Here is a 20848-nt window from a genome sequence, read left to right as displayed (position 1 = left end):
GGGCAACGAAGCTGGTGAGGGGTCTGGAGAACAAGTCTTACGAGGAGCGGCTGAGGGAGCTGGGGTTGTTTAGCCTCGAGAAGAGGAGGCTCAGGGGAGACCTCATCGCTCTCTATAGGTACCTTAAAGGAGGCTGTAGGGAGGTGGGGGTTAGTCTATTCTCCCACGTGCCTGGTGACAGGACGAGGGGGAATGGGCTAAAGTTGCGCCAGGGGAGGTTTAGGTTGGATGTTAGGAAGAACTTCTTTACTGAAAGGGTTGTTAGGCATTGGAATGGACTGCCCAGGGAGGTGGTTGAGTCACCATCCCTGGAGGTCTTTAAAAGACGTTTAGATGTAGCCCTTAGTGATATGGTTTAGTGTAGGACTTGTTAGTGTTAGGACAGAGGTTGGACTAGATGATCTTGGAGGTCTCTTCCAACCTAGACAATTCTGTGATTCTGTAAAACTTAAGAATTTTCTCTATATTCAGAAATTTTAATTTCTGAACTAATGGGATATAAAGAAAATATTTAATCTTTCCTAATCTTCAGTAAAGCATACATAGCTGTAGCAAGATTCTAGACAACACTAGATGCCTCCCAAACAGAGCAGAGGTGCCTGTGAAGGAATTCCTCCAAGTTCTCAGAAGGCCATAAACAGAAACAACCTATATTCAGTTACACACTGTTGCTATATGTTATCCTAATTAGCATGCTCCTGTCCTTGTATCAGTGCAAATTCTTAGGTTCTTTTTAAACACTGAAATTGCTTAGTCACCTTAGACCTCTCAGTCCTTCTGTGTTGAAACTCACAGAGGAACAACAGAGAATACAGCCTTTGACTCTCTTCCCAGATCTGTCAAAAGTATTTTGCCATCTCATAACCTATGGCATCGTGGTAAACTAAAACCTGCTTTAGGACTCTGAAAACTGGACCAAGAACACCAACAAACAGGCACAAAACTCAATCTGCTGGTTTAGAATTTACAGGATCAGGTGTCATTTCTCCTCCAAGAGCTGTAGAAAAATTATAACTGGCTTAAACTTCCCACCATATTCTCTCACTAATTTGGCAGAAATCTGATAGGGTTTTAGTACATGATCTGAATAATGTGTATCATATTGTGACCTGCCTAAGTCATGAATTCATAGGCCTATACACATCCATGCAACATATAGTCAAGAGTCTGATTGCAAAACTTGGTTGCAAATTTCACATCAAATACCTTGCTTCATCCTTACACCTATCCAAAAGCCTTATACTAATCAAATAGAGTAAAAGACAAGGCTTGGTCTTATGGGCCACACAGAGAAACTAAAGATAGCAGCAAAATCTGACAGTGCTGTTGGCTTTCTTAATATATTAGCAAAATTGACAAAAGAAGAAAAACCTTATTTTTAGGGATTAGGTAAGCGTAATAACACATTGAGTGGCATATATTCTTCTCTTGATTTTTATCTCCACCATGCTGTGAAAAATGTGACCGTCTTCGTGAATGAGTACCCAGACTACCACTGCTTATTTTTTTGTTACTACACCAATTCATTTATAGTTTATGCAAATACACTGAATATGCCACAATAAATACTCATAGTATAAAATTAATTTACAAAATATTTGCAAAATGAGTGAAAAAATCAAATTAATTTATTTTCAGAACCCCATAAGACTGCTGTTAAATATACTAACATTGTTTTTTAGTGTGTCTCAAAGAGCTACTACAGATCCACAACACACAGCAAGAACAGAAATTCTGCACTGAAAAACAAAACAAAGTCCACTGAAATTAGTTTTAAAAAAATCTCATTAGGTTTTAAAGCAATTTTCTTTTCCATACAGGGGCAATTCTCTGTGGCAATACAGACAGAAACATGGAGATGCAAAATAGGGACTGTGTCTTCAATTAAAGAACGTGGATTCAGCACTGCATCCTAGAAAGTTATAATTAATAATATTATATGCTGGCTAGAGCCACTGAACTCTAGTGGTTCTTGCCTGTTATGTTGATACTATTTCCTTTCTTCTTTGGAACATATACAGTCTAGCATACTTTAAACTACATCAAGAAAATTGTGCATTTAGCGTGTCAAGCTAAATAGCTAAATTTTCACTTCCTTTTTTACCTAGAAAGGGGAACTTAAAAGAGAACTGGAACAAAAGGTATGTTAACAGCACAATATATTACAATACTTACCATCACCAACTTCAAAGTCCTTGAATGCAAGTTCTGAACCTGAGTCATCGAGAAGGATTTCACCATTTAAGGTGAACATCATAGTGTGTTCATTCATGTCAACCATACATCCAACAACATCTCCTGCCAGCCATGAGCGGCCAAAATGCTCATTACCCTGATGCCACCGCTGTGCCTGTAAAGGATTTCAAAGACTTTCAAAGAATAACAGTGACAATGTATGTGTTCATCTCCCTTTTAGTGATTAAAACTAATAATTAGCCCCCTCAATTAACACAGCACTAAAATTAAAACTTCCACAGCATATCAATCCAAAACAATGCTTGTGAATACCGCAAGTTAACTTTGAAAATGGAAATCCGACAATTAACTTCCTGCAAGCACTTCTCTCAAATGTATTCTAAAACATTGCTACGTGAGCTGACAGGGCAAATTGCTATTTCAACATTTTAGTAAGAAAGAACATGGCTTATTTTTATGCAGAAGCTGCATGAGAGACTTGTAATGAAAATAACATGCTATCGGTTACAATGTTAAATAGCTGTTTCACAAACTTTTTTTTTAAAACAATTGTTTTTGTTCAATCTAGTGGCCTATAAATTCATTGCTTCCAAATAAACTTTATTGTTTCCTTAAATATAATTCTAAAACTCTTGCATACAAAATAAATTAAAATTCTGTCATAACAAATTTTGGAAGGAACAGAATTTTCTGTGGATGGGATGAACTCTATAAGCTTCTGAGAGATACCACAGTAGTTCAGGGCATGATTAATGATTTGTATGACTGACCAAGTCCAAGACTGCAGGGTTTTGGATGGGTAGCCTTAGCTGGGGTCTTGGATTGAAATTCAAATAAATGAACATCTGTAAAGAACTATTACAAACATACATACAACAAAACACTGTTAATAACAAATACGTTCACAATTCATATATTCCATCACTGCTAGATTTTTATCCTTCTTCAAAATCCTACCAAACAAATGAGGCTTTCTGTGTATCCCGAAGGTCAAAAACAAGCTTTTATCGAACTAAGCAGAGAACCCACTAAAATCAAATACAACAAAATAGCTTTGTAGATTGAGACCTAAAGGTCAAAAATTAAGACGCAGAAAGCAAACTACTACTCAGCTATTTTAGTGAAGACACGGGTCTTCAATAGTTTACCTAATCCAATTAGGCATTTTATAAAACCAACTTTTCAGTTCTCTTTTTAAGGCGTCTACTTGAATAACACAAGAGTTGGAAAAAAAAAAAAAGAATAAAAATCCAGTAACATGGATAAAATACAGCTAGAGACCTTGACCTGACCAGGAACAGGCAGGCCTACTGTTGGTTTCTGTCAAGTATTGTAATAGTAATAAAGGAAATTAATTCCAACATCAGACATAAGAAATGTATGGTAAAGGTTTTCATTAAGACAAGATTCATCAGTAGCCTTAACAGCAATTATATGGTTTGGATAGTGGTTTCACAGGCCTTCACAATGAAATAAAAAGTTCCAATGAGTTATTAAACCTATTCTGATAAAAATTAGTAACATATAAAATACTTGGATTTCCTATATATTCTTAACACTGATTCAATCTGTCAGCACTTAATGCAGAGTTGAATTTGAGCAAAAATTACTGTTTCTATCATAATTAATTTACTCTAAATTGTATGGATTTCCATGAAAAAATAGACCTGCTCTTTCAAACTTTTACATTCCTATAGAAAACTTGTATCAGAAAACTTGTTGCCTCAGACACTCACTGTTAATAATCTTAACCACATTTATTCTCTAATAGGCACTTCTCATAGAGGGAAGAGTAGACTAAAAATTTAAAGAAATTATTAATATTTAATTACAGCTCTGCCAGTATTTAGAATTTCGGTAAGTCATTTAGATGTTGAATGGTTTATATACACTGTACCTGTTCTGTGCAGCTGTGAAAAAAATTGACAAAGAATAGGAAAGAGAAATGACAAAGTCTGCTAATGAATTCCTCAGGTGGCATGGATTTACAGCTTAGGCTTTTGTATTTTTCTTCCTATTCCACCTAGGGCCTCAAAGAGAGAGAAATAATTTCATAGAACACAGATGGAAGAAAAGAAAGCAATTAAGTTGAGGCAACGGCACACAGAATAAGATGCAAAATGAAGTTCTGCAATCACTCATATAATTACAGATAAACAAACCTTAAAGCCATCAAAAACAAAAGCTTCATCATCTGAGCCAAGTTCCTGATCTGGCAGGCAACCCGGCCTTGTCCAGCCAACTCTCATGTCTCCTGCTGTAACTGCCTCAAACTCGAAGTACCACTTCCCAGCCTTCACTGCATAAGTCTTCTCTGTGCGGAAGATCCTAAATTTTTCCATTATCCCATTGCATACATCCAATCTCGTCGCTGTGAGGTTTAAAAAATAAAAGGGTAAAGAAAAAATAAAAGTAGCATCAAGTACTGTATTCAACTACTGATAAAATACAATCAGTGAAAACAACAGACAAATACACAGCCCTGTCTTTAAAGCACACTGAAAAATATTAGGAAGTAATGGAATTGGCATTCTGAAGAACAGATGACCTATTACCATCACATCAGTAAAGCAATCAAACAGTTAACCCAAACATAAAGTATGAGAGAATATAATGCATTAATTCACAAGGCTTAAAAGATCGCCTTCCCTTTTTTTGAAATACGGCATATAGATTTTCACATTGTACTCCTGAGGCAAGTTAAGATGGATTGTATAAAGAAACATTTTAACAGTGAAACTAGGAAAGTTTGCTGCTTGCCAGGTGCTAACATTTGCAAGTTATGGAGATGATACCAAGGCTCATCTGGCCCTCCAAGTACTAACCCCTGTTGTTCTTCCATGCAGATACCAGTGAAAAAGCCAGGAATGATCTGGGATGTTGCAAGCATTGACTAGGGAAAGTGGTCAAGGGCTCAAGTAGTGTCCTCCTTGATCCAATCAGTGACCTGAAGACAACCCAGTGGATCCTGAGGGTTAACAACTCATTGCACAGCTGGTGTTGACAGCAAGGTTTTAGTTTCTACAACAGTAAGACCCTCTTTGAGGGTTAAAAGCCGCTTAGGAGAGATGGGATCCATGAGACTAAACCAGGCAAATATATCTTTGCCAACAGCAGGCCAACCTTGCTGGGAGAGCTTTAAACTAGAAATGACAAGAAAGCACATGATTCCTTAGAAAACAGCCAAGTAAGCTGAGGATAAGGGTAGCAAGCCAAGGGCCCAGAGTGACAAGAACAGAAGGGATGCAGAAATCAAGAAAACAGAGCTGAACTGGAACCTGTTTGTGTGTAAGCATACAAAGGAGAAAGTACCTGCAGAACAGCTTGATGGGGCTCCCTTGCCTCTTCTGGGGGACCAGCATGCTTGGGTACCTCTCAAATGACTACACTGATGCATGCAGCATGTCCAATTAAAAATGAGTACAGTTACAGGGCTATGATGCATATTAGGATCACAGAGATATGATGGGATAATTCACACGACTGGAACATTGCAATGGATGGATACAAGTTTTTTTTTAGGATGGACAGGCTGTGAGGAAGAGTTGGCTTTTATGTGAGAGAGCAGCTGGAATGCATGGAGATCTGCCTTGGGATGGCTCAGGAGCAAGCTCTGAGCTTGTACGTAAAGACAAGCAGGCAGACCAACATGAGTAAATTCATCAAGGGTAACTGCTATTAAAATAGTAAATGAGGCTTTCTTCAAACTAGAAGAAGCCACATGTTCAGCAAGAAGAAAAGGCAGCAGAAGCCCTGCTTGGACGAGCAAGGAGCTCCTAACTGAACTCAGACATAAAAAGGAAACATGTAAGTGGTGGAAAACAGGGCCAAGGGACACAGAAAGAACATACAGATTCTGTCCAACCTTGCAGGGCTAGAGTTAGGAGCACCAAGGCTGACCTGGAGTTGAATCTGCCAGGGAATATGACAGGCAAGAAAGGATTCTACAAACACAAATAACAAAAGGAAGAGTAAGGAACCTATGGTCCACTTGCTGACCTGGCGACAAATGAGACAGGAAAGACTGAAGTACTTGGTGATTTCTTTGCCTCAGTCTTTAACAGTAAGATTGGCCTTCAGGAATCCTCAGCTGCTGAGACAAGAGAGAAAGTCTGGAGTAATGAAGACTTATCCTCAGTGGAGGAGACCCAGGCTAGGAAATACGTAAATTGGATTTAAATAAACCCATTAACCCTGGTAGGTTGCAATCTGCAAGTGGTGAGAGAACTGGCTGATGTCATTGTGAAACCACTCCCAATTATCTTTGAAAGGTCATGGCAACTGGGAGAGGTTTCTAAAGACTAGAAGAGAACAAATGTCACCCCGGTTTTCAAGAGGAGCAATAAGGAAAAAAACAAAGAACTACAGTCAGGTCAGTCAATCCTAGAGAAGATGATGGAAAAAATCCTCCTGGAAAACATCTCCAAACATATGAAGGACAAGAAGGTGATCAGGATTAGTCAGCATGGATTTATGAGAGGGGAAATCACACATAACCAATCTGATAACCTTTCACAATGAGGTGGCTTGCTCTGAGGATAACAGGAGAGCAGTGGATGTTTTTGCATTGACTGTAGTAAGGTTTTTCACAATGTCTCCCTTAACATCTCATAGAAATGCTGATAAAGTATGGGTTAAATAATCCCACATTGAGGTGTATTGAAAGGCTGGCTGAAAACAGCCAGGCCCAGAGTAATGTAATCAGCAGCACAAAGTCCCCATGGATGCAAGTCACTAGAGGAGTACCCCAAGGCTACTATGGTCTACAGGGGTACTGGAGCCAATGCTGTTTTCTGTTCTCATTACTGACCTGGATGATGGAACAGAGTGCACCCACTGTAAGTTCAGAGATGACACAAAATTAGAAAGAGTAGTTGATACAGCTGACAGTTGTGCTGTCATTCAGAAGGACCTGGACAGGCTGGAGAACTGGGCTGAGAACAATCTCACAAAGTTCAGCAAAGGGAAAAAGTCTGGCACCTGGGGAGGAGCAACCCCCAGCAGCACTTCACACTGTGGCTGACCAACTGGAAAGCAACTTTGCAGAGAAGGACAAGTTGAATATGAGCCAGCATATACCCTTGTGGCAAAAGCCACCAGCATCCTAGGCTCATCAGGAAGAGCTTTGCCAGCTGGTTGATGCTTCCTCTCTACTTGGGACCATTGAGTCCACATCTGGAGTGCTAGGTCCAGTTCTGGGCTCCCCAGTACAAGAAAGATACAGACTTACTGGAACAAGTACAGCACAGGACCATGGCTGCAGCATCCTTCATGAGCAGAGGGTAAGAGAGAGCTGCGACTACTCAGCCCAGAAAACAAAATGCTCAGAGGGGATCTTATTAGTTTGTATAAATACCTGATGGGAGGGAATGAAGTAAAGACAGCCAGACACAAAGAAGAAGAGGGAGGCAATAGGCACAAAGTAACACACATGAAATTCCATCTGAACACAAGAAAACACTTTTTACAGTGAGGATGGTCCAACACTGGAACAGGTTTCCAGAAAGGCTGTGGATTCACGGTCCTTGGATATATTCAACACCCATCTGGCCATGGTACTGGGTTATCTGCTTTAGCTGACCGTGCTTGAGCAGTGAGAGGGACATCTCAAGAGTTCCCTTCCAACCTCAACAGTTCCATGATTCTGTGAATTGGGCTCCCAGTTATTTAGATTAAAAAAAAAAAAAAAAAAAAAAAGACTAAATTCATCCTCCAATCACCTCCAGTCACTGTAAAAGACAGGTGTTTGTCTTTGAGTTAAGATTCCTAAACTATGAGACATCTTTGTTTAACAACAACAACGACGAGAAAATAGCCCAAAGTAATCTTACTCCTGCTTCAGGAAAAGTGTATTAACTTCTGTCAAGATAAAAGGCAGCAAGTCTTTAAAGAATAAAGGTGCCTTAAGAAGGGCATAAAGGTAGTGTTAAAGGCAATGTCTGCAGATTACTGTTTAAGAACAAATCAAAACAAAACAACAAAAGAATAAAACAATATTTCGAAAATATTATTAGCTAGTGAAATGAGAAAAAACAACATGCCAAATATAAATTGTTTTGACTGTTCTCCTTTACTCTCTCTCAAACTGTTGAAGAGAAAGTCAGATGAGGCTAGATTTCATAGAGTGCTTTAAAAACTGCCACAGCAGCTTCAAGGTTCAAGAAAATGAGCTTTTTCACTTCTCTTGTCTAGTGCAATGGAGTGTAAAATAAATTAACTGCTGTGTTAAAAGCTTTCTCAGCCACTGATTAATTTTGTTAATTATCCGTAGCATGATCGTGTGCTTATCTTATCATCACTTACTATGTTTCATTTCAAAATTCTCTTAACTGTAAGTGCAAGTGATTTGTAACGAGCTAGTTTAAGAGAGTTTAAGTTAACATTCACATATTTTCAGGTAATTATAAGTAATATATTTTCTCAAAGACCAGTATGGCTTCACTAAGAGGTTCAAAGGAGGCTGGAGTTAAACTTTAACACATTAAACGTATTTCTTCTTAAAAGTTATCACTGATTCTCTTAAATGATGAAGGAGCAATGGCATAAAAATATTGATAAATCAGTTTGTTTTATATAAAACACTTTATCAAAGTATTTTTATAGATAAAACTGAGTTGCTATTGGGCTTCTTCAGAGAAAGAGGACAAAAAGAAACCTCAAGAGAAAGCTTGAGACAATATAAACATGTTGTTCCCTGTGCTCCATAACAGCAGTAGAGAAGTGCTTAGCTTGTGCTTCACAACTTTTGTGGAAATTATGAACAAATATTTTATTTATTATTTTATTTTTTAAGTGCTTAAGCTTTTTTAAGGGGAGAAAAACTATGCTGGGACACACACTGCTTTCAGGCTTAAAATACCTCCATCTTTTCCCCTTTTCTTGATAACTAACAATGAAGTTTTGGACTTGGATCTCTACTCTCCAATCCAACTTTCCATCTACCCAGCCCAATGTTCTTGTCAGTATTCCTGTTCTTTTGCTACCACTTGCACTATTTTACTGTGTCATCCCACCATCTTCTGGATCAATCTCTTCTGATACAGATCTACTTTTGTTTCTGTCATGCACAAAAGCACAAATCTTAGATTTGTCTATGTCTCCAAATCTCCTTTTTTTCCCCCTCTCAGTGCACTGAACATACTGGGTTGAAAATATATATATATATATATTGATTTATCCACAGCTATGTGGCATCCATCTACTTCTACCTATGGAAGATGTTCTCAAATATTGCCAAAAAGCATTTACCCATTAATATTCCTTGAATACTAGTACTACTCATGATCCTACATGGTGCCTCATAGATGGCCATTCCTAACATCCTTTTAAACACTTTTTATCCTAACTTGTTTCTGGTTTTCCTTCAATATTGTTGGCTAACCCTTAGGACTGTCTCCATCTTCCCACATCAGTATACAGTGAGTTTTCCAAGACTTTACTATCAATTCAAACCATAAGGTAGCCTGAAATAACAAAAATTGCATTAAAAATATATATATATATCAAAAAAAAAAAAAAGAAATAATGCTTAGTTGATCTTTCTTCCCTAAGTTCTCTGAACTACTCTATTCTCTAGTATTTTACATAGTTTTCTCTCCATTAATAAGATCACACAACTAGGGATCAACCTGACTCTCTCTCAGATTAGGAAAAAGAATGCCTAAAGCATTTTGGATCTTTTCCCACAAATTTGCAAAGTATCAAAGCCTGCTCAGCCTTTGAAAACTCAATATTCCAGTCTTACCACTGCAATTCCTCCTCTTTCTGAATTTCTAATCAGATCAAATTTTCTTATAAGCTAAAATATGTCTGCACCTGCTTGCCCATTAGACTGTGTTAAGAATCTCTCCCTTTTCTATTTTCTCAGCCATAAAAAAGTCAGTATTTCTAATCTTATCTTGAATAGCCTACAAAATCATGTCCCTCAGAAATTACTATCACACCTCATACCCCAAATGTTTGGCCTTTCTGGACTCAAGCTCAATAAATCTCCTGTAAGCAACTCTGAACTCTCTGCCATATAATCCTTTTACCAGTAGCATTTTCTCTTTAATGGTCTTTTTAAAGCCTTAAAACCACTTTTGAAGATCCTCAGTACCTCTCCTATACAGGAGATTGACCACCACAAAGCATGGGGAGAGAGACTACATTGTGTTTTTAGATTCTAAGTAAACTAAGACTTTCTATATTCTAAGCAATCCCTAAGCTACAGTTGCTGTGGGTAACTAATAAATAATACTTACAGCAAAGAATTAAAAAAATGCTGCTATACAGTTCTGTAAATGTTAAAAATAAAAGTCATCAACGGAGATGCAGAACACCACTAGATGGCTCTATATCATTTAATAACGGTATGGATTTTGGCTAATGAAAGGGAATCTGTGTGACATGATTTATGCATCTCAAAAACTGTAGAGGTTCATAAACTGTTAAACTTAAATCCCTAAAATACATATAAAACCTGTGGTTGAATGCAATTCTAGTCTTTGTTTGAGGAAGACTAGTTTGTGAGACACTTCTGCAAGTCCTTTACTCTGGAAATTTTGCAATGGGATTGATGACACTTCTCAGATGCAAGGATTGCACATACGTTCTTTTCATTTAATTTGTAACTCCATGCACAGAGCTAGCTCAAAGATCCTCTGCATCTTAAGAAAAAAAATTAATTGATTTTTCTAGCCATTCATTCCTAAGGAAAGACAGGTACATTTGGTTCTCAGAGCTGTAAATGACGAAAGGGAATTAATATTGTTCAATGGGATTTGGAGAAGATGGTAGAAAAAGAATGTGCTTTCTTTCCCTCTCTCCCTACCACCAGACAGCTCCTTTATCTTCATAGGAGTCAAACACCTCCTGCAACAGCCAGCTCACCTTCTCAGAACCATGCAGAAGTCATACTCTCTCTCTATGCAGTAACTCTTTCCCACAGTAGGAGGGGAGTGGGAAAAATTAAAAGATTATGAATCAGTCTTAAACCCTACAGACTAACCACAAGCAGATTTAACAGAGACCATGGTGTTTTGCCACAAGCACAATCTACTCTACACAGCAACAGATTATTTTGCCTGTTCAGCAATCCATCCCTGTTACAGATTCATGGTACCAGTTTAAAAATGTAGCCTCTCATAAAAACTGAATCAAACTATAGATGCTGAAAACACTGCCCTACATATCAATAAAATAATCAGACTAGCAATGGTGCAATTTCAATCAAAACATTGCTAGGAAATGAGTTAAAGTTTAATTATAGTCTATTGAACTTTGAAGACCTAAGAAAATAACAGAGGCTTAAATGCTCTAACAGATTATCTAATTCGACAATTTTTCTGTTTGAAAACACAGAAATTTGGTTTATATGCATGTCTTTGAAAATGTTATCTTTTAGTTTTAAGTATTTAAATAGAGGATTGTATGCTAACTGCAGAATCTTTCCTTAACTATTTGAAGTTAAAACTGCGAGAACATAAAATTCACTTCTACTGAGCTTACATATAATCTTTTTCTTAGCAATTTTGCTATTCTGTTGTAAAATAACAAAGATAGTACTAATCAAAAATATTTTAATTTAAAAATGATTTTGGATTGGGGCACCTCAAATATAATGAATGAATGTAAAGTCAAAGGGTAATATAACAAGATAATACATAGAAAAGGGCCTATTAGCTTTGAAAGTACTCTAACTGTTTAGGTCGTTTTACTGGACCAACAAATCAAGTAGTGAAGTGGAATAGTCTTTAATTTCGAGAGAGAGAGACAACAAAATTGTTTACCATGATCTTGGTCAGGAGCTTCCAGGTTGTAACCATAGCCTAAAAGGGTGCGGACTGCTTCACGAAGACTGTCTTTGTTTGACTTCTTCGTCCGATCATCCAAAAGAGCATAAGGTACAAGGCGAGGATTTCGTCGATTTTTCACATCCTGTAGAAGTACGAAAAATCAAATTCAATTTCAGAAGCCATACTCTCTCTTAAAGATAAATTGTGCTGTAGAAATAGGCAGGCATTGCAGGCATTTTTTATTGCCCTTTTAATGCAAGGCTATCTGCCTTTGGGCTCATCATAGTGAGTAAACACTAAAGTGCAGTTATTAACCAGTGCTTTATGAAATCCTACCAATGAACTTCCTTCTAGAAAAAGAAACATTACTGGACAGGCATTACCTGTGTGCTAGAATGGCTAACAAAAAGATAAAGATAACGCATTGCTGATGACACTAAGTACTATACCATATCAGCTCTAGTTATATTCAGTGGGATGGCCAATGTCAGGGTAAGCACAAAGATAATTTGAGGGGCTCTCTTTCCATACTTATTCAAAACACTTTTAAGCTGACGTTCCTTTTTTTCCAATATTTGATTCAGTACATCTGGAAAAAGGCTGCTACCAAAATAGAATGAACCAAAAATGTACTGAAAAAACTGCTACAAGGAATTATTACTTCCTTGATAAAAAAGTGAAAAAAATAATTATGTGAAAATATTCACATTAACACCAGAGATGAAACACCATGGTTTAAAATTATTTGTCTTGCAAAAGGCATAAAAGGATAAATATTTTCCTCTGAAACGCTGCTTGTCCAAAAGGACATCATGAAAAATTTTCTTTAAAAAATGAATCAGAAATAACTGGAATAACAGTTAACTTCTTCTAAGAAGTATAACTTCTCATCCATAATATTAATTACAGTTAGCATAATGACCTGGTAATTGCTATAGCAACCATTAATGTACATTAATATATGGGCAATCAGCAGATAATGATATATGATAATAAAATATATCTAGAATATTACTTCCTTTAGAAATGCCTAAGCAAACAGTTATAGTATGAAAAAAAAGGCATAAAAATATAAAACAAACTCAGATTTATAGATTATTTTCCTTACTTAGGTCTAAGTTTATTTAACATTGTGACCTTGACCTTTTTCACTAATTCACAACTGTGGCTACTTCTTGCAGTATGAATAAGAGTAGGGATTTTTCTTTTAATAGTTTTGTTCTTTATTTCCTGTTATTTGTCTATCTAAATTTTGAATGGTACACTTATTGCTGACTTAAGAACTGTTATTGCTATACTCATCATAAGATTTGGTACTTATAATCTTCCAAACCTCTGTGGTTTAAGCATAGCAAATCAAAAGAATGATCCTATACAGTAACTGAGTTTTGCACAGTCATAATCAAGTCAGTAAGAGAGCTGATTAGCTAAGAGTGGTAATTTTTATTAAGTATATTTGCAATTTGTACATAGACTTAATTCTTTTTATTCACTACAGAAAAGTTACTGTTTTGTAGTGTACTGCGGACTTTTAAGAGATGGATAACAGCTTGATTTTTTTTTTAATTTTTTTTTCCCCTCCAGAATTTACCAGGTTTGACAGTCTAATGCTTCATCAGAAGACTGTGTTTTGTACAGTGTTTGTCTGATACAGTACTTGTTCACTAAGTCATGTGAAATAAAATAAATAAAACAACAATAGAAAACCTCAAGCTTGTTGATAAAATTCTGTTTCAAATGGTCTGAGCTGAGTAGCACACACGAAATTTATATAATTGTTTGGCTTTGAATTCAGAACCTATAATATCACAGTAAAAGAAAATAAAGAAGCCTAGGTATATTATTACACAACTTTGTTTCTATTGAGTACAACACAAACACCACATATGGTCCTTTACAACTGAATTTGGAGTAAAGTAAAAGAAAGCATTGCAGCCACGAAAAGTCAGTATTACAATATACAATGTATACAACAGATTTAGTTGTATTACAGAAAATAGAATCAGAACGGTTTGGATTGGAAGGGACCTTTAAAGATCATCTAGTCCACCCCCCCTGCAGGCATTAATTACAATTATTATATTTATAGTAATTGGATTACCACACATGTAGTTATTTGTAGAGTACATGTGAAATAGGCAGTATTAAGTCAACATTGACACTAAGCAAATATAACTCTTAATAGTAGAAAAAAAGAACTACAGAAAATACACCCAAACACACACCAACATTTATAAAGGAGCCTTTTCATTACAGGTAATGAATGCTACTGTAGAATAATTCACAGAGAAAATACAACTTGAGCTGCAGAACTGCATTAATTCATTCAGTGAATATGAGTATGTGACATGTAGATAATTCATCTAGTACAAATTATAGCTTTCACAGACAGATGTCATGTAAGAGTAAGATAGAAACAGGAGCATCCGTAACGTCTACAGCAGCACAGAATACCAGTCAAACTGTAAACAACTCTAGCAGAAGAACCTGTTAAGAGACAGTGTGCATAACAATGTTGTATTCTTCAGAAGTAATTCAGTAACAAAAAAAAAAAGCCTTACATAAACCTCTGAAAGACATCTGAAATGATAAAGAACAATATAGTTTTCAGAGCTATAAAATGATATTGCAAACCTATGCAGTCCTGGGCCTTCCCAAAGCTCTGAGAAGTTCAGGATCACCAGACTAAAAGGAACAAAACACACACACACACACACACACACAAAAAGAAAATATATATATATATATATATATATATATATAAAATAGTGCCTATCAAAGAGAAAGATAGGAAAACACTGAAAAATTAAAACATGGATTAGGAAGAGTGCAGGAATGATTATAATAAGTCAATGGCATTGTAAGTTTTGTGATTTAAAGCATTAGAGCTGTACAGATACATATTCTATGTAGTACTGAAATGATTTTGTTCTCTTAACCAAAGCTGTTAAATGACAAGCATAAAGTTAATGTATTTCACCACATATTCAAGTGAGAGACAGATGTGCTGATGTTTTCCAAGCTTCATTTGCACCATTATAAACCCTCATTTCGCAGCTGTGAAAGGATTCTGTTTGCTGCTACGTGTGTGGATCTTGCACTTCCACAAAGATTTTTGAGCAACTGCCACTATAAATGCTATTGGTGAATTTGCCAGCAGTGCTGTCAGAAACTCAGCTCAGTGAGCCAATGTGTGAGGCACATACACTGTCAGCTGGGTCATTTATGTATACTATAAATTTCTTATCTGGTTATCCAGAGGCCTAGCTTTTCTGTGTTTACCATACCTTTAACCATAAATCATTAATATTAAAAAATATTTCATAAGGTAAAAATAATTCTGAATTCATATTTAGTAGAAAGTCATTTCAAGGTCCAAGAGTCATTAGAATTGGAAAGCACACTACAGTCCTAACAAAGTTATATTCTTGGCAATGTTAAAAAATATATCCTAAATGTAACCACCCATAGCAGAACTTGCATTCCTAAACTGGCTTTCTAGCAGTTCGGTTCGATACTTAGAAGTACATGTATGCTTAGAAGTATGCGTACATCTTCAACCATCTTCACTGAGGATTGTACACATACAAAATGCCTGGCAGAATGTGCTCTCACTGTAAACTGAAGGAATTAACATATTAATACAAAAAAGGTAAAATGTGAAAGTGATGTAACAACATTATTTTTTTTTTACAAGGACAAGATGCATCTTTCTATACACTTAATGACAAAATAATTGACAAGCTTTAAACTTGTCATTTTTTCCATACATCTGTATTTCCTCTGCCAGAACAGTACCTCTCTTCATTGCAGCAGAAGACAGCCTGGGAAGACCAACTCCTAATCACATAGTGATTATTATCCTACAAAATCTTACAAAGTAAGAATCTGGCTTTAAAAGACCAAACTGTCTTTCACATTGAATTTTGAGCCAAACTGAAAATGGACATTATAATTGCTTCACAGCCCTGACTACCTATCCCAGGTCAGGAACAATGTTTTTTAAGTTGCTCTTCACATATTAGGAAGAACTTTTTAGGTTTCTAACTTTTACAACCAATTATTAAAGCTGTTTTGTTTTTTGTTTTTGTTTGTTTTCTTTTCCCTCAATTGTTAGGTTCTTCAGCCACAATACAACATGTAGAAAAAGCAAAACATCCTTTGACTAAGCTATCTGCATAAGTAACAATACATACAACCAAAATCTAAAAGTCAGAATCTCTGGATGCGACTCCCACAATCAGTATGGGGACTTAAAAGTCATATATTCAGTAAGTGGAAGAGGACTGAAATTCTTTTCATTTCCTTTGTGATCTCTGAGCTCGTCTCTTTTATGTAAGTAAAACAGAAAGAAAAGTCGAGTTGCTCCTGTATAAATAATACCACAGACTTATGTGCAATATATGCCTTGACAACAGATATATGCCAATTAGAACCAACACTGTAAGCTCACAGGCGGGTTCTGAATATTTTCCACTCTATTGGGAAGCTTTAGTCACGAATGCATCCTTTTATACTTCAATGCTATTTTTCAATCAACTTGTTATGGAAAATCGCTTTTCAAAAAACAAGTTAAGTAACTCAGGGAATTATGATGGTACAAAATGTCAAAATCTATACATGTAGAATATTTTTAAAAGCCCTCTCTCATAGCAGAAATGTGATTACTTTAATTGACTTACACCAAGGATATATTGCTCCTTTGTCTGTATCTACCTGTCTTATCTGTCTTCAGTCATTTACCAGTTCCCCAGTTCAGAGAAGACAAACTGGTAGGCAACCATTTTCTCCCTTAAAGGGACACTGTCAAGTACATTTCATACTGATTTTGTGCTTGTTTTTCCACTTACCCTTGATATTTAATATGTTCTTGTAAATATAAATTTGTATTTTCCTACCTGTTTTGTTCCTCCTGCTCCTTTCATGGAGCAACAAGCTACCCTGTCCTACTGAAAAATACTTACTTGTTTGTGATCTGTGTCATCACAGCTGTCAACACAGTTCTGGGAACAGGATTTATTAGTTAACTTGTGCTCCCTCTGCTGGCTGGCTGGTTGGCTCTGCAGCAGCAGAACAAAAATACTGTATATAGTCACGCACGAACAGCAGTGATCACTTGTAAAGAAAAAAATCCTGACAAGCAGTGGTGGATTTAGAGGAAGAAAAAGTGCGGAACATGGAAGGCATTTTCCCCATCAGATTATAACAAGAAAAAAATGGGTTATACATGAACTACTTGACAGTATCCCTTTAATTTTTCATATTTTATAATCCCAAAACCGTGAAGCATTCATAATGGAATAGATCTTCTAGATCATCTAATCTATCGTACAGTATGATTCCTGTTTATAACATATTTCCCAGTCATTACTTCATCTACTTTCAAACCTCTGTAAATTTCTTTCCCTTAGGAAACTATTTCACAGCTCTGTATTATCTGTTTACAGTATTACACAGTATAGCACGATGTCACTTCATTACAGTACTGTAACATGTCACAGTAATTTGATGGGATGAGAAAATGTAGCCCATGAAACAAACACATTGTTGGAGACAAGCAAAAGCACACAGCAGCATGGACAACAGCTAGCAGCTTGCCATATGGTAAGTGTGCCAATTGAATGAGAAGCATCTTTGCACTGCACCCAGAAAGGGGCAGCTTGCTGTTCTGCTCTCCTCTTTCGACTTTTAATGAATAGTATTTGTTATCTGAACATTGTATGCACTTTTGGAATTCCGTTGCCTGTCATTTCTACAAAAGAAAATAAAATTACTTATTTTGAAAAGAGAATAAGAATTGAATTAAGAGCAAATCAACATCAAAACCCAAAGCATGGCTTCCACAGGACATACTTTTGGTGGTAAAGTTTTCAAGGACATCATCCATCCACTAACCCATAAATGAGACTAATGTAATTTGTCTGCTTAACATGGGGAGTAGAGAATACTGATAATCTTGCCGATCTGCTTCCTGAAGTTCATGAACATTCCTGAGGTCTCGATGGTCTTTAACAACCTGAATATGTTGAAACCATAACTATGACACTGCTCACTCCACCACTGCATTACATTCTCAACAACAGTGCTCACTCAGCACAAAGAAGTCTTCAGTTGGAATGAATCAGACCCAACAAAATATTTGATTGTTTAAAGCAGAAGTATCCAAGACTGCAAACTTGCAACCCCAATTAAGAGGCTTTCCAACCATAAGTGTATCCGGCTTCATAGCCATTTAAGCTTTTAATTTTTAAATTCTCTAGGTTCTTCTTTGCACACCTATAATTGTCTTTCTCTTGGTAGGGAAGAACTGTTCAGTATCGATCATATACCTAAGCCCAGTTGAGATTCAGAGAACGATTTCCTCTCTTTCAGAGGATGACCTGGTAGTCAAAATCAGAACCTGATTCATTCCGTCTTCTTTAAACATCTCAGAAAACCTAACAAAGGGCTTATAATCTTAATTTAGTATTTACTAGGTCCAAGTGATAGTGATACTCTATATCTATAACAATCAGTCCCTGGCCATCAAAAGAATTTAGATACCTACACAGTTCAGTAATTACAAGCTTAAAGTGTTCAAAACTATACCTCTATCTTCCACAAATATTCTCAACAGCGGACTATCATTTGTAGTATCCAAGAGCAGATTTCATTTGCATGTTGAGCTCCGTCATCCAGTGAGTAGGGCAAGGAGTCTAGGAAAGGTCCAAGTTCCAGTCTAGCCTCCAGGACAGTAATTTAAGTCAGAGGATAAAACACAGACAGCTGACCAGTGAGTAGATAAAGTCCTCCTCTTTCTCTCTGCCCTCTTCCAGTGAGCCTCCACAATGCCACAGCTTTTTTAGATTCAATGGTAAGGTCAATTTTACCTATGTACAGCACTAACAACTTAAGAAAGACTTAAGGATTCTTCTGAAATTTAGTAGCAGTGTTTGATTTCAGGTGTTTACATGCCTTAGTGCATTTGTCTAATGATTTTTTATTTTTTTTTAAACCAAAGCTGTAGCCTGGTAGCAGCTCTGCTATCTTTCAGGGACCATAATAAAACTCACAATTATTTATTACCACATGAAGACTCTTCAAAAGCAGAATCTTCTATATCAACAGACACGTCAAAACATATATAAGGACAGTGTATAAATAGCTTGTGTAAATGTAAAGGAGAAATCTTTTTCTCCATCTCCCATTTCTGTTATATTCTTTTGCTTATCATTACCAACCTAATAACACTCAAGAAATCTTTGACATCATCATTTAGCTGCCTTTTTCACATTATATCTCACTAATTCAGAAAACATGTAATTTAACTGAAAATTCTCTCCAACAAATACAGCAACATTATTTGTGTTTTTTTCAAAGATGCACACATACACCAAGTAGGTTAAACTAGACTCAAGATCTGAGAAACCTTATTTACTACATATGTGGGTTTAAATTTTCCCAATGCTACTTAGAAATGTAATTAGCAAACAGATGCATTTGATCCCAGTAATTTCTTAACTTCATCTTAAGAAATAATCTGTTACAAAAATAAATTTAACTTTTGTTAGTGGTTCTATCGAAGCTGTAAAAATTTCCCAACTTTCATTCACTTCAAATTCTCTGATTGGCAAGGCCCTGCATTGAAAATGTTTGGCTTCTGGGAGAAAAAAAAATTACAGGAGGCATAGTGTAAATTATTGAGTTCATTCTTTAATATATCAGAAATATTTATTGGGAGAATCTTGAGACAGACAGACTCTCATTCTAGAGGCAAATTGTGCACTGTCTCCATAAACATAGGATTATAGCAGTGGGTTCAAAAATGAATTAATCTGCTCCCCCTACCTGGCAACAGAGAAGAGAATCATCACTTGCAAAACTTCTTATGATTAATATTCTAACAGAAATGTTAACAGCACTTCAAAGGGCCATCTTCCCTTATTTACAGATGCAGTATTAGGGGCAAATTTAATTCTGTTGTAAACAGAGAGTTGCACCAAGACTGAGTCATCTTCAGTGTCTATATAGTAGGGGATACTGTACATATTCCAGTCTGCAAACACAAGAATTGGTTCATAGTGTGCCTAGACCCAAATAGAGAATGTAGATTTTTTAAATAGCTTACAAAGTACCTAAATGATAGCTTTACAGTAAAATACTGTAATGGACAATGCTGAAATACTATATGGCATATAATTAGTTGCATAAATGTATTTTTGCCAGTATGTGATGAGTTGAAGCAACTAATTTAAAATATATAAAATCAGATTTCTTTTATGCAAGAGCTTTGCAAATAGAATGAGCTGGGTTCCTGTACAAAAACAAAACTTGAAATGTGCTGAACTGAAATATATAATTAGAACTTTTGTCAAAAATGAAAACACTCTTTGTAGGCTGGAAATAAAATGTACCTACAAAACAGTGTTTTTCATTTTTGCAAAAAAAAAAATCCACAGCACAAATCCATGAAAACTCATATTTTCTCCCAGAGGGTGGATTTTACTAAAATTTCGCTGTGATATGCTACCACACACTTATTAACAGAAGATAGGTTTCCCTATATAAAATTCAAAGATAATCAAAAAAGAATAGAAAATATGACTCCTAAGGGAAAACTAATATAGCAGCTACTTGGAAAAGCAACAAATTACTCATTGTAATTACTGTACTCATTGACTTTAAAAAAAAAAAAAAGAAAGAAAAAAAGAAAGAAAACAAAGACCATGAGTTTTGCTGTTAACAATCCACCATGCTTAATTTTTATTCCACTCCTTTACAACATATTCTGACACCTACCATATAGCTTTCCTACTCACTGAAGCAAGATAAGAAGTAGGCCTGGAACTTGGAGACTGGCTTAACTATTCTCAGTTACACATTGCCTTTGCCAGAAA

General features: G+C 36.1%; 1 protein-coding gene across 1 annotated transcript in view; it reads right to left on the bottom strand.

The window, feature by feature from the left end:
• RYR2 (ryanodine receptor 2) overlaps window positions 1-20848 on the bottom strand; it is a 423949-nt gene that overhangs the window by 153663 nt on the left and 249438 nt on the right. The window contains exons 27-29 of the mRNA XM_083827634.1: window positions 11967-12114; window positions 4359-4567; window positions 2176-2350 (exon numbers count right to left, since the gene is read on the bottom strand). Coding sequence (XP_083683760.1) covers window positions 2176-2350; window positions 4359-4567; window positions 11967-12114 — 532 coding nt within the window. The remainder of the gene's footprint in view (window positions 1-2175; window positions 2351-4358; window positions 4568-11966; window positions 12115-20848) is intronic.

This window comes from Anser anser, assembly GCF_964211835.1.
Source record: "Anser anser genome assembly, chromosome: 3".
Classification (NCBI taxonomy): Eukaryota; Metazoa; Chordata; class Aves; order Anseriformes; family Anatidae; genus Anser; species Anser anser.
This window is presented reverse-complemented; position numbering and strand designations above follow the sequence as displayed.